The 14,864-nt window shown below is 44.7% G+C and overlaps 1 protein-coding gene across 2 annotated transcripts in view; it reads right to left on the reverse strand.

Moving 5' to 3' along the window:
• LOC138786344 (phospholipid-transporting ATPase ID-like) overlaps window positions 1–14,864 on the reverse strand; it is a 123,072-nt gene that overhangs the window by 29,365 nt on the left and 78,843 nt on the right. For both annotated transcript variants that reach the window (XM_069963305.1, XM_069963306.1), the window contains exons 14-21: window positions 14,230–14,273; window positions 12,760–12,925; window positions 12,433–12,621; window positions 11,853–11,968; window positions 10,284–10,448; window positions 8,654–8,765; window positions 8,246–8,351; window positions 8,017–8,170 (exon numbers count right to left, since the gene is read on the reverse strand). In XM_069963305.1, the coding sequence (XP_069819406.1) occupies window positions 8,017–8,170; window positions 8,246–8,351; window positions 8,654–8,765; window positions 10,284–10,448; window positions 11,853–11,968; window positions 12,433–12,621; window positions 12,760–12,925; window positions 14,230–14,273 (1,052 nt within the window). The remainder of the gene's footprint in view (window positions 1–8,016; window positions 8,171–8,245; window positions 8,352–8,653; window positions 8,766–10,283; window positions 10,449–11,852; window positions 11,969–12,432; window positions 12,622–12,759; window positions 12,926–14,229; window positions 14,274–14,864) is intronic.

Genomic DNA, 14,864 nt, shown 5'->3' on the forward strand with positions numbered 1-14,864 from the left:
TGCTATGCTTGTGGAGAGATGGGCACTGTGGTACAGAATAAGACCTGCTATGCTTGTGGAGAGATGGGCACTGTGGTACAGAATAAGACCTGCTATGCTTGTGGAAAGATGGGCACTGTGGTACAGAATAAGACCTGCTATGTTTGTGGAAAGATGGGCACTGTGGTACAGAATAAGACCTGCTATGCTTGTGGAGAGATGGGCACTGTGGTACAGAATAAGACCTGCTATGCTTGTGGAAAGATGGGCACTGTGGTACAGAATAAGACCTGCTATGCTTGTGGAAAGATGGGCACTGTAGTACAGAATAAGACCTGCTATGTTTGTGGAAAGATGGGCACTGTGGTACAGAATAAGACCTGCTATGCTTGTGGAGAGATGGGCACTGTGGTACAGAATAAGACCTGCTATGCTTGTGGAGAGATGGGCACTGTGGTACAGAATAAGACCTGCTATGCTTGTGGAGAGATGGGCACTGTGGTACAGAATAAGACCTGCTATGCTTGTGGAGAGATGGGCACTGTGGTACAGAATAAGACCTGCTATGCTTGTGGAGAGATGGGCACTGTGGTACAGAATAAGACCTGCTATGCTTGTGGAGAGATGGGCACTGTGGTACAGAATAAGACCTGCTATGCTTGTGGAGAGATGGGCACTGTGGTACAGAATAAGACCTGCTATGCTTGTGCAGAGATGGGCACTGTGGTACAGAATAAGACCTGCTATGCTTGTGGAGAGATGGGCACTGTGGTACAGAATAAGACCTGCTATGCTTGTGGAAAGATGGGCACTGTAGTACAGAATAAGACCTGCTATGTTTGTGGAAAGATGGGCACTGTGGTACAGAATAAGACCTGCTATGCTTGTGGAGAGATGGGCACTGTGGTACAGAATAAGACCTGCTATGCTTGTGGAAAGATGGGCACTGTGGTACAGAATAAGACCTGCTATGCTTGTGGAGAGATGGGCACTGTGGTACAGAATAAGACCTGCTATGCTTGTGGAAAGATGGGCACTGTGGTACAGAATAAGACCTGCTATGCTTGTGGAGAGATGGGCACTGTGGTACAGAATAAGACCTGCTATGCTTGTGGAGAGATGGGCACTGTGGTACAGAATAAGACATGCTATGCTTGTGGAGAGATGGGCACTGTGGTACAGAATAAGACCTGCTATGCTTGTGGAGAGATGGGCACTGTGGTACAGAATAAGACCTGCTATGCTTGTGGAGAGATGGGCACTGTGGTACAGAATAAGACCTGCTATGCTTGTGGAAAGATGGGCACTGTGGTACAGAATAAGACCTGCTATGCTTGTGGAGAGATGGGCACTGTGGTACAGAATAAGACCTGCTATGTTTGTGGAGAGATGGGCACTGTGGTACAGAATAAGACCTGCTATGCTTGTGGAGAGATGGGCACTGTGGTACAGAATAAGACCTGCTATGCTTGTGGAGAGATGGGCACTGTGGTACAGAATAAGACCTGCTATGCTTGTGGAAAGATGGGCACTGTGGTACAGAATAAGACCTGCTATGCTTGTGAAGAGATGGGCACTGTGGTACAGAATAAGACCTGCTATGCTTGTGGAAAGATGGGCACTGTGGTACAGAATAAGACCTGCTATGCTTGTGGAGAGATGGGCACTGTGGTACAGAATAAGACCTGCTATGCTTGTGGAGAGATGGGCACTGTGGTACAGAATAAGACCTGCTATGTTTGTGGAGAGATGGGCACTGTGGTACAGAATAAGACCTGCTATGCTTGTGGAGAGATGGGCACTGTGGTACAGAATAAGACCTGCTATGTTTGTGGAGAGATGGGCACTGTGGTACAGAATAAGACCTGCTATGCTTGTGGAGAGATGGGCACTGTGGTACAGAATAAGACCTGCTATGCTTGTGGAGAGATGGGCACTGTGGTACAGAATAAGACCTGCTATGCTTGTGGAGAGATGGGCACTGTGGTACAGAATAAGACCTGCTATGCTTGTGGAGAGATGGGGCATTTTGCAGCTGTGTGTAGAAGTGCAACCACAGAAAATAAAACCAAGGGATTAACTGCAAAAGTAAATGTCATAGCTGCAGATAAAGAGACTGCCTCAGACTTTGAATTCATATTCTCACTGGGTTCACTGCAAGCTGACACATTGCCCATCAAGATTGGTGATACAGAGATTACAGTACTGATTGACTCTGGTGCTACTTGCAATGTTATGGATTCAGCTTCTTGGAACACTCTAAAAAGCAGAGAAAATCACCTTAAATCGGGCAACACCAATAAACAGATTTATACATATGGCTCCAGTGCGCCATTACAACTTAAAGGCAAATTCTGCACCTCTGTTCAAATATATGGGACCAGATCTCCTCTGTGGACGGAATTCTATGTTGTGGATGGCACAGGATCACCTCTGTTAGGCAGAAAAACTGCTATGGAACTAGGGGTACTAAGCATTGGACTTAATGCAGACAGTGCAAATGTGAACATGTTGTCCCCGTCTATTTCTTCACTGAAAGAGGAATTTAAGGATTGTTTCTCTGGGTTTGGAAAGTTAAAAGATTTTCAGTTAGAGTTGCACATTGACCCACATGTAAAGCCTATTGCTCTGCCAACACGAAGACTCCCTTATAGCCTGAGATCACCTGTAGAGCACAAGCTTACAGAACTATTGGAACTTGATATCATTGAACCAGTGGAAGGACCCACCCCTTGGGTATCTCCATTAGTTGTTGTGCCAAAGGGGACTGATATTCGGATTTGTGTGGACATGAGGTGTGCTAACCAAGCCGTGCTTAGAGGAAGACAACCAATACCCACTATTGAAGATGTGTTACATGAGATGAATGGGGCAAGTGTCTTCAGTAAATTGGATTTGAAATGGGGCTATCATCAAATTGAATTGACTCCGGCATCTAGAGTCATTACAACATTTGCAAGCCATAAAGGCCTGTTCAGATACAAGAGACTGATGTTTGGGCTATCCTCAGCACCTGAGGCCTATCAACATGTGATCCAGCAAGTGCTACACGGGTGTGAAGGCACACATAATATTTCTGATGATATAATTGTGTGGGGAACAAACACACAGGAGCACAACGAACGTCTCCGGGCGGTGCTGAAACGCTTGCAGGAGAAAGGTTTGACCTTAAATGAGAAGAAGTGCAAATTTCAAATGAATAAGATGACTTTCATGGGCCATGTGCTGTCTGGCAAAGGCATTGGTCCAGAAGACAGTAAAATCAAGGCGGTGTCTGATGCCAGGAACCCTGAAAACCCTGCAGAAGTACGAAGCTTTCTTGGGTTAGTGAATTACTGTGCTAAGTTTATTCCGGATATGGCAACTATAAGTGAACCCCTGAGACAGTTAACTCGCAAAGCTGTTCCCTGGAAGTGGGGCTGTGTGGAACAAGACGCATTCAATGAGCTTAAAAGGCGGCTTACCTGTGCCACAACCTTAGCCTATTTTAATACAAATGCACAAACTCAAATTATTGTTGATGCCAGCCCTGTGGGGTTAGGGGCCATTTTAGTCTTGAAGCAACGCACAGGCGACTATAGACCTATTCAGTACGCAAGCAGGTCCCTCACTGACGTGGAGAAACGTTATTCTCAGACTGAGAAAGAAGCTTTGGCTGTTGTTTGGGGATGTGAAAGGTTTCACACCTATCTCTATGGAATCGATTTTGAAATTGTAACAGATCACAAACCACTGGAAGTGATATATTCTCCTCGATCCAAACCATCAGCCAGAATTGAAAGATGGGTTCTTCGTCTGCTACCATACCGTTTTAAAGTGCGATACAGACCTGGACCTACTAATGCAGCAGATGCACTGTCCAGATTGCCACAGTCTTCAGCACCATTTCATAGCGTAGCAGAAGAGTACATTCGCTTTGTTGCTGCTAAAGCCATCCCCCAAGCATTGACACCACGTGAGGTTGAAGAGTTATCATCAGTGGACCCAGAAATCGCACAGTTGAGAAATTGTATAAGACGAGGAACTTGGGAGGATTGTGACCCAGGTTATCGCAGAATCAAACATGAACTGAGTATTGCTGGACAACTAGTGTTACGAGGGAATCGTATCTTGATGCCTAAAGAACTACGGAAACAAACCTTGCACTTAGCCCATGAGGGCCACCAAGGTATTGTGCGCACCAAACAGCGACTACGCGAGAAAGTTTGGTGGCCAGGAATTGACAAGGACGTGCAAAGCATGGTTTCCTCATGTCGAGCCTGTCAGCTGGTGGGCAGCAAACCTAAGCCAAAACCAGTAACACACACTGTTCTACCTGCGGGACCATGGGAAGAGCTGGCTATTGATCTGTGCGACATTCCATCTGGATACCATCTCTTAGTTGTTGTGGACTATTATTCAAGGTGGCAAGAGGTGGTTGTTCTTACTAAAGCAACTTCATCGACAGTAATTGAGGGTCTGGAGCGCATTTTTGCTTCTCATGGGTTGCCTAAACTGATTGTAAGTGATAATGGTGCCCAGTTCACTTCTCAGGAATTTCAAGATTTTCTCAACTCAAATGCCATTGAACATCGTGGAACAACTCCGTATTGGCCACAAGCCAATGGGGAGGTGGAACGCCAGAACCGAACCCTGTTAAAAGCTCTACGAATAGCTCATTTAGAGAGAAGAGATTGGAAAGAGGAACTGTGGCGTTTTCTTTTGGCCTATCGTACAACCCCCCCATACAACAACTGGAGTGAGTCCTGCTGAACTTCTTTGTGGTCGCAAATTCAGGACAAAATTGCCAGACATTGGGGGTTCTTCTCCTATAAGTCGGGAAGCATTCAAGGAAACTGATGAGCAAAGGAAGATCCGAGCCGAACAATATGCAAACCACAAGCGCCATTGTCAAACTAGTGGCCTGAAACAAGGAGATAAGGTGTTGCTTCAAAATGAGCGGTTTAACAAATTGTCTCCATTCTTTGAACCTGAACCTTATGTGTTAAAGGAAAAGAGAGGCACTCCAGTGGTTCTGGAGGATTTAGATGGAAACACAAAAGTGCGCAATTCATCCTTTGTGAAGAAGTTTGTTGATCCAGAAAGCCAAGGCCTGGAGGACCATGAATCAGCAGAAGGTAGCAGGGGTGCCTCCAGTAGTTCAGACATCAACCCACAACCATCTACTTCAGAATTGCCAAGAGCAAAGCGAGCAACAAACCCACCGGCCTACCTTAAAGACTATGTGTATGGACAAGAGTTTTCAGTTTAAAGTGTTAGGGGTTCCCCCTGACAATTAGTTGTTTATTGCATTTGAGTTCTTGTTCATGTTCAGATGCTGTTCTTCAAGGAAAGGAGGGATTGTAGTACGTTGGAAAGTAATGTGTTAACTTGCTGGCTGCAAAATGTTACAATATTATGTACATCTGTCTGGTTGCCGGGTGAGGCTGGCCAGTCTGAGTCTGACCTGCATGGAATAAAGTAAGCAGCCCAAAAACCTGGTCTGTGTGCAGGATACATGTGGTGTACCACTGGGAGTGATGTTATCAGTGGTATGATACAGCTCAGCCAAAGGTGTAAATGTTGTGATGCCAGTGCTAGTCCAGCACACAGGTGTGATGTTGGTACCTGACACTTGAGAGTGATACTCATACCAGTGTTTAGACTATGTCTGACCACCTTCTGCCCTACAGTGTTGAGTTACTCATCCTACTAGGGTGATACAAGCCCCAGCCGAGGTTACCTGGGTGAAGCTAAGTGTCCGAGGGAGATAGAATACGTAGACCTTCTGGTAGCTTTGTTCTATCCAGGCTAGTTCCTCTGTATATATGGATACTGCCCTGCACTTTGTAGAGTGGTTCTTGGCAAGGGCTGAGATGATCCCTGACTTTCTCCCTCTTGTGTTATCTAGCACTGCACAGTGGCTACAGTAGGAAAACTGAGTGTCTCTGGTTGCTTCATACACGTGTGTCTCGACTCACTCACTAACACAACCGAACTAGACTTCCTGTCCACGCAGGGCTAACTAGCTACTTCCCCAGGGGCTGTGTGTGTGTGTGTGTGTGTGTAGAGCAGGGATAGGTAGAGGAAGAGAGAGTATCTCCTATAGGTCAGCACAGACCACATGGTACAATAACAGTAACCCTTTGCAACACAAAACAAGGCTTAGAAATAACACTGACACCACTGAACTGAAGAGAGAACTTTATGAAAGGTGCCTAGGGCACTTAACTGTGGGACACTACACATACAGCAGCTGATAAGTACTGGAAGACTGGAAATGTTTTAATAGAAGTAAATTACAAATCTCTGGCACTTTCTGGCATCAGTTGACTTGAAAGAAATTTTCTTTTTGGTGAACTACCCCTTATTAAATGCAATTCATATATAGAGCATGTCCTGCTGCAATGCATTGTGGGAGATGTTGTGTCTAACATTCATAACTCATAGAACAATAAACTCCAACTGCTGTGGTCCTATAATCCAGCGATCTCCAACCCGTGGCCCTCTAGCTGTTGCAAAACTACAACCCCCATGATGGTCAGAGTTGCAGTCTTTGCAACTTCTGGAGAGTCGCAGAGAAAGAAACAATGCATGATGGGAGTTGTATTTTTGCAACAGTTGAATGTGTTTTTGCATCACAGCAGAGTATACTCTATACAGGCAGGAAGTGGAGAATCGCATCATTTCTGAAGCTTAGAAGAAACCAGCAGAAAAGATGCAGCTTCGTAGGTGAGCAGAGATCATGTGACTCCGGATCGGGACAAGATAAGAAAAGCAAATAATTTACAAAGTTATATCTAAATGTAAACTGTGAAATCCTCCCCAAAAGCTTCAAGTAAATATTTTCCCTGGCTGCCAAATAAGTTTCCATTTCCTTTTCTTTCTATATACGGTCGGGTTTTCAGCCCATCTGCTGCTATTCCGATAAGGACTTTCACGTTTAGATAAAAGATTCTGAGCAATAATTCCCCAAACTGGTTACTGACCCCGCTGACTCGGTAATTCGTCTATTAAATTCAGGCACGATGGGAATTGTAGTTTTGCAACAGCTGAAGGGCCTGAGTTTGACACCCCTGATCTACATCTATAGTAGGGGAAGGCAGCGTCATGTAGTGGACTGTAGAAGAGCACTGCCATCTAGTGGACTGTAGAAGAGCACTGCCATCTAGTGGACTGTAGAAGAGCACTGCCATCTAGTGGACTGTAGAAGAGCACTGCCATCTAGTGGACTGTAGAAGAGCACTGCCATCTAGAGGACTGTAGAAGAGCACTGCCATCTAGAGGACTGTAGAAGAGCACTGCCATCTAGTGGACTGTAGAAGAGCACTGCCATCTAGTGGACTATAGAAGAGCACTGCCATCTAGTGGACTGTAGAAGAGCACTGCCATCTAGTGGACTGTAGAAGAGCACTGCCATCTAGTGGACTGTAGAAGAGCACTGCCATCTGGTGGTTGAAATGTGAAATTGGAACTGTCATCTGCGCAGAACAGACGCTAATATTAAGAACTTAAAGGGGTTTTCCGATTTAAAAATACTTGTCCCCTATCCACAGGATAAGTATGAGATTGTAGGGGGTCGGACCTCCGTTTCCTCTGGTGATCTCTCTATCAGTGACCCAGCTTCTTTGTTATGAATCGAGCTGCGGGTGAAGAATGAACAGAGCTGAGGGTAATGCGCCGACCCGCTTCTCATAACAAAAGAGCCGGGTGGCTGGTAGGGACAAAGATCGGACTCCCCGTGATCTAATACTTGTCCCCTATCCTATTGGGTACGATTGTTACTTGTTATGTGTTCAGGACCTTGTATGTGCCAGGTTTGGCAGATAATTTTTCCACCTAATCGCTCACTGTTTAAGGACTACAACGAACGGGTCCATTATGGACACAGGACGTAGGTAGGACCCCATATCACGTGTTGCCCTCTTATCAGTCACTTCTACAGATCAGTAAGTGGATTTCACTATTTCTAATCTGCGGAAATCAGGATTGGTGTTTCCTAGATCCCCCAAAAGAGAAAAAAGTGCAACCATCATATTGGTCGGCACGCTCACGCACCAGACTGTGGCCATTGATGATGATTCCGTATGTGTCGTCTCCCTTCAGCTCGTCGTCCGGAATCACTTGCGACCTCTTCGAACACGTATTGGTCTGAACGCTCACATCGTAATTGTCCATAAACGAATCGGGATTCATCTTCCTCCGCGCCCTCCTGTGCACACAAAATATCCATGGTTGGAAGAAACCCGCCATTACTGATCACATGACTTATATTGTGCACAGTTACCTCAGCTCGTCCTGGACCTCCTCGGGACTGGTGCCCTTGATGATAAAAACCTCCTTCATCTCGTCTTGCAGCATGTTACAAGAGTAGCCGATGTTTTCAGCCGTTTCTATGGATGAGAATTGGAGGAGATAAGATTACTCAACATCCTCTCAAGTGACTGTTACATTCAAAGTTCACGTTTACACGGAGGCGACTGTAAAACATTTCAATCCAGAACCACCCACACGTTTCATGCACTTCGCACTTTTGACACTAGAGAACATAGAGGAAACCGAGCACCCTAGCAAAGATGGAAACTCAACACCCCAAGCCTCTACCTAGATAAGGACGACCACTTGTTCACCTTTCCACCATCTAATACAGAAGTCCTGTACAGGTCACCACAAACATCTCCCCTTTCATCCATACCTTGCTTGTCTCCGGTGAGCACCCATATTTTAATGCTGGCCTTGGTGAGGGTCTCAATAGTCTGGGGGACGCCATCTTGAAGTTTATCTTCTATAGCAGATGCTCCAATTAACTTAAATAGGTAAAAAGTTTCATTATCACTCCATTGCAATATACTACGGGTACAAATTGATTGCTTAAAGGGGAACTCTGGCCCTTTAAATTTTTTATATAATGTTGCACTTATATAGAAGATAATAAAGGGCCTGTTCTTACCTCCTTATGCTATCCCGGGGTCCTCCTGCAGCGTCTTCAGGCCCCTCCTTGAATGTTTCAGCCACTACTTCTGTGATTGGTTTAGTTCTGGCAGTGACAGCCTGCTCAGCCAATCACTGACTAAAGCAGAACATCGCCATGGCCACTGATTGACTAAACGGGCTGTCACTGCCAAGACAAGTCCATCTTGGAAGTAGTGGTGAGACCAGTTAGCGGAGGACCTCCAAAGGAGGACACCAGTAAGAACAGGCTTTTTATTATGTTCTATATAAAGGCAGCAATATATAGAAAATTTTAAGGGTTGGAGTACCCCTTTAATTATTGTAAAAAACTAAACAAGAGTTCCTTAACAAAAATGTCCACTTTTGCAAATAAGTTTTAATTTTATAGCTCCATTACATTTAAAATATGACAAAAAAATTTTAGTAAAAATTACTGACTATCTTGTGTCTACAGCTCCTATGCAGAGCCATGAGTATCCATGGTTACAGAGGGCACACACTTGAAATACAGATTGCTGTCTGCTATGGACCCTATTACACAGGACAATTATCGCGCAAAAAATCGTTAAACCGTTCGTATTTAAATGATAATCGTTCTGTGTAATTGCAGGCATCTATTGAAAAATCGTTCGTATGTCGTTAATCGTTGATTTAGATCTGAACCTAAAATTCCACATTCGTTCGCTCAAGTTCCCTGTTTTTTCACTAATCGTTCAGTGTAATCGCACATTGTTCATTGTTTTGCTGGGATCAGAAGGAATAAACGATCATAGTAACGATCGCAATAACGATCGTAACTAACGATTATCGTTCTGTGTAATATGGTGAACGATTTCAGGTTAACGATAAACAATCTCGTTTGCGATCGTTTATCGTTAGTCGTTAATCGTTAAAAATCGCTCCGTGTAATAGGACCCTAACTGTAGGTTATCAGGAGAATGGGCAAATGCAGTGAAGCGATGTATGACTGTACAATCAGACTACACAGGGTATGTTTGTAGTCTGTTACCATGGAGACACAGTAAGACATTTTAAGCCAGAACAATGAACAATTTACAAAAGTTGTTTCTGTTTCATGTTTGTTTGTTTTTTTTTGTTTTTTCTTACTTCTATGCATTGAGGCAAAAGTCTGCACGCTCTTTAATTTGACAAGTGAAAAGACCAAGAAAGTTTATCCCAGCACCAATCCCACGACCTATGTAGGATCTGGCTGGTCAGTGATTTTCCAGCAATACAGAAGAATTGCAAAACTATTTCTGGACAGATCGTATGATCTCTGGGATATTTCTGGACCAAAGTTATGAAGCCAATCAAAATAATCTGGAATTAGATGGAAAGTCCTAGGAAAGTTGTCTCGGCTTGAGGACACGAACCTTCAGGTCTTTCTCAATCTCCTCATACAGCACAGCCAGCTTCTCTTCCCGGTTCTCCAGGGATGTACTCGCTTCATGGTGTCGCTTCTTCCAGTCGGCAAAGTAGGTCTTGTCCAGATCTTTATAGGCTAAAACAAGGGTGCGCAAACCTTCTCCAGCAAACTCCTACAGCACAAACACAAGGGCCGACAATGAGGGATGATAAAAGGCAACCTGTGTAGTCTATGGGGAGGGGTAAGGGTCCTTTCACATGTGCGGCCAATAGTGATAGATTTTACAGTCGGTCAAAAGATCGAATCAGCTAACAACGCTCGTCGTCTGAGTGCTTCCACTTTTACATAGGCCGATTATCAACTAAATGAGCATTTCTAGGAATGCTTATTGCCAATAATTGACCAGTGTAAAAGGATCTTAATCAGTATCTGCAGCCAGACTGCTCTGGTGGTGGTTTATCTCTCCAAGGACAAAGGGGACGGGCAGTGAAATTTTATCATGCCCAACTCCTATGTTCACTAACATAATTTGTCGGTGGATTATTAGGAGACTTTATACACTTTATGCTGACGGCCATGGTTTGCCCAACATAAGTATAAAGTGTATGGTGACCTTAAGACATGACCATAAGATAAAGGAGTAATAAAGTTAAGGCCGGACATCTGCAGAGCTAGGGGGAGGCCTACATGACAGGGGTCTTGGTAGCAGGGACAGGGGTGGGGCAGAATAAGGTAGGATTCAAGGTCATGGATGGGGTTATTGGTCTAGAGGGGGGAGGTTTCCCTAAGGGGGGGCAGCTTTTATAGGGGTCTGGAAAAGGGGTTCTGCAGCCATTTTGGTTACAGAATCCTGGAAGAAGAAACTACCACCCACCCTCCCTCCCTTTAGTTGTTTATGGTGTCCTGTTTGGGTTGGGAAGTGATGGTTTGGAGTAGGAGGTTGGCCTTGCCGCAGTTGTTTGGTGGTAGGGGGTGTCCTCGAAGTCGGACAGAAAATGCACTATTGCTGAAGGTGACGGGGGAGAACCTAATGGAATGGGATCTGGACCCCCCATGGGTGGTTGAGTTTTATACTGATGGGGAGTATAATTGAAGTGGGTTATGCGGGTGGTAGTGTATGGTGCCATTGAGCCAACGGCCTTAAGCAAAATCGGCTGAAGGCAAACTCACCATAATGGTGTACAATTGGGGAACCGCCAGGGTATTGGCTTCAAGGACAAACCCCAGGATACTGCTCAGGAATGTTTTTGGTAATGTCCATGGTTGTACTGGGGGGTGTTTGGTGCCGTTGAGACATTTTTGGAACCTTGATAAATTTTATTATGTTATTAAATAAAATTTGGGCTGCTGTGGACAATCAATTCCACTCCTGGTCTCTGTGTTTCATTTTAGGGGAAAAGGGTGGGAGGGTCATGGGTCCTGGAGCGACTCGACAGTATCCTGTCATGGTGTTATTGACCGATATGGATGTTGGCACGCTGGTTGCAAATTAAAAAATCAGGAGTCTTAGCTGGATGAAGTTTTAGAGTGAAGAAGGAGATGTCAACAGAATATCACATCTATGGCTAATACGCACATTCAGATGATCAGTGGTCACTTCCTTCAAGTCTTCACTGGAACGGTCAAGAAGTTCATAGACAATGGTGTCGGCCCCCTTACAGTACAAGGTCAGACGACCCTCCGGGCTTCGCACTGTGGAGAGGAGGAATATGATTTACTCATGTCACATCCCATGTCACATATGGTCACCTTATCTTACACGTCAGACACATTGCTCCCACTAGCCAGAATCCTACTCCACACTGATGAGGGACAAATAACCCGAAACAGCTGTCTGTGGATGAATACCTTGCTTTGGGTGGTTTCCTTGATTGGAGACATTCCTTGGCCTGGTTGTTCCTTCCCGGAGGAAGGTCTGGCTAGTTCACTGACGTCGAGACACGTGATGGTGTCTCTGCAGTGTTCTTTTACATATAGGAAGCAGACATACAACATATAACAACATGCTCGAGATTCGCTCATCCCTACCCTTCATGTATGCAGTGAAATCTCATTGAGGTGTTTACCGTATATATCTATCTCATCACAATATCATGTGCAGACACAGGCCTGATGGATATGGTCTGCCGACATGTCCACCTGACCTAAGAACTTACCGATCACTGACATCCTTTTTCTCTCATTGTTGAAGTCCAATATAGCCAATAGATCGTACACTTTGGTCTTCCCCATCTCCACCACCGTGATGGTTTCGGGTGTACGGGAGCGGAAAACAAAGCCAAAGTTCCTGGCGGCAGTGACCAGCGCTCCCTCATCCGGAGACTGTGCTTGATAGATCAATTCACCTGAGATGGACACAAAAGGAGAAGACATCAGTGAGGTGGAGTGCAGATCCCTTGGTATAAGACAGAAGGGAAGGATTTCAAAGGATTGTCCACATGCAGAATAAACCAATGACCCAAATCTGGGAGCCCCTTCCTTACCTTGTTTTTTCTCCTCGGACATCGCCGTGTGACACAACGCCAGAAGCCGGAAGAACTCGTGTGTGGCTGACTGCTCCATCTTCACCGATTCCACCAATCTGTGATCGTGAAAGAAGAACTTTGGATCGGCCAGAGGGTTGAAGGAAAAATCCACCTTGTCTGTGTACTGAGATATAGAAGAGATCGTCAAGGCTCAAGGTCTGTTGTGGTGGGAGTATGAGCAGTATACCAAAGATGGAGCAATGAAGAACGCTCAGAACTGGACTCTGCATCGGATCCTCTGTTATAAGTCAATGGGCTCCACCAGAGTCTTAGTCTTAGGCTAGGGATACCTGGGGACATAGCAGCTCTCTGATGCTGCCTTTTGGAGGTAGATTCTTCTTTAAGTCAGTGTTCGACTCTCCAGAAGTTATCCATCTGTAGACAGCTGTTTCATGGTGCAGAGCAGGATGGGATTTGGAGGGGAAGCTACCTCTAAAAGATGGCGTCAGAGAGCTGCTTAGCATATGCTTCTTCCCAGAATTCTCAGAGGAGCAGGAATGACCTGTATGTCTTTATGGCTCTCTCCTCAAGGAGAAACATTCCCTCTCTGGTCCCCAACTTGGGTTATGACACAGGCTATGCATTTAAAGATCACATTGGCCCAGATACACTAATGTGTCTACACAATTTTGGCTAAAAAAAAAAAAAAAGTGCACGCAACTTTTCTCCACATTTATTTTTCATTTTAGACTTTTCCGCCTGGTATGAAAAAAGGAGGCGGGGTATATGAAAAATAGGGCGTGGTCTATTTCGCACCAAAAATGCACCTGAATCTGGATGAAAATCCTGGTGTACATCAAGCCAAGTAATAGGTGGTGTAAGTTCTGCAGCAAAAAACTAGACAGGCTGTGTGACATTTAAAGATTGTCTAGTTTGCACTTAGACAATTTTAGTAAATGTGGGCCAATGTCTTGTGCCTGCTACGTGGTCAAATTGGGATATTAAAGCGAATGTACCACCAGGTACATTGCTTTGGGTTTTTTATATGAACAGACCAGCGTCGGCACGGGGATGCCGGGGGATGGTCCCTTTTTTGAACCGCTGCCTGATTCTCGTGATCGGTGCTGGTGTATTCCCAAGCGCCAGAAACCCCCCCCATCTTTGTTTTCCCCTCCTTTCTGGACAGCTATACGGACATATTATGTAAATAACATCCAAAAAGGCGGCTGTAAAACGTCCAAAAATAGACATGGGAACATAGCCTTGTTGTGGTACAAATGTGCTGCGGCCAAAGCCTTCACTTCCTAGAATGAAACTCACCTAAACAAACTAAAATTGCATAAGCAGGGGATGCTGGGAGATTTCAGCTCTGAAGCTTTTATCATAGAAAATGCAGCTCTATGTATCTACAAATATAGTGGACATACTCTTTAACAATATTTAAAATGCAAATAGTGGTTTGGGCATATTCCTCACTTATTCCCCTACCTCATTTATTTCCAGCCTGTTCCCGGCATAGTCAAATACATCACCTATAGGAAAAAACACAGTGTTATTACTATGATGAACTATTATGGACTTTTGGAGGGCTGTATGGTAACGGTTAGTAATTAGGGGGGGCTCTAACAGACAAGACCCTCCTGTGATCATGTTGTTCACTCAGTTTTATTTTTCTTTCAAATCAACTGGTGCCAGAGATGCAGGACATACAGCAGCTGATAAGTACTGGAAGACTAGATATTTTATAATAGAAGTAAATTACTAATCTCTGGCAATTTCTGGCACCAGTTGGTTTGAAAGAGAAATATTTTTGGTGAACAACCCCTTTAAAGACGACCACAAATTAAGAAACCGTTACATAAAGTGGAGAGCCCCTTTAATCTTATGTTTCTGAAGCGGTCTCACAGGAGGTATTCTGGATGTGTGTTATGGTCAGAGCCACAAGCACGACTCCCTGTAAGGTTGTTGCTTGATTCCGACATGATATATTTGGTATATAGCTATAATTTCAGTGACATATGATCTCATCTTTGTATTGGCTAGATGTCTCTAGATTCTCCGCAAGCGGGAGACCAAGAGTGATTTATTTGCCCTTTGACCAATCAGAGACGCCCTGAGAACTT

This window comes from Dendropsophus ebraccatus, chromosome 3 (assembly GCF_027789765.1).
Source record: "Dendropsophus ebraccatus isolate aDenEbr1 chromosome 3, aDenEbr1.pat, whole genome shotgun sequence".
Taxonomy (NCBI): domain Eukaryota; kingdom Metazoa; phylum Chordata; class Amphibia; order Anura; family Hylidae; genus Dendropsophus; species Dendropsophus ebraccatus.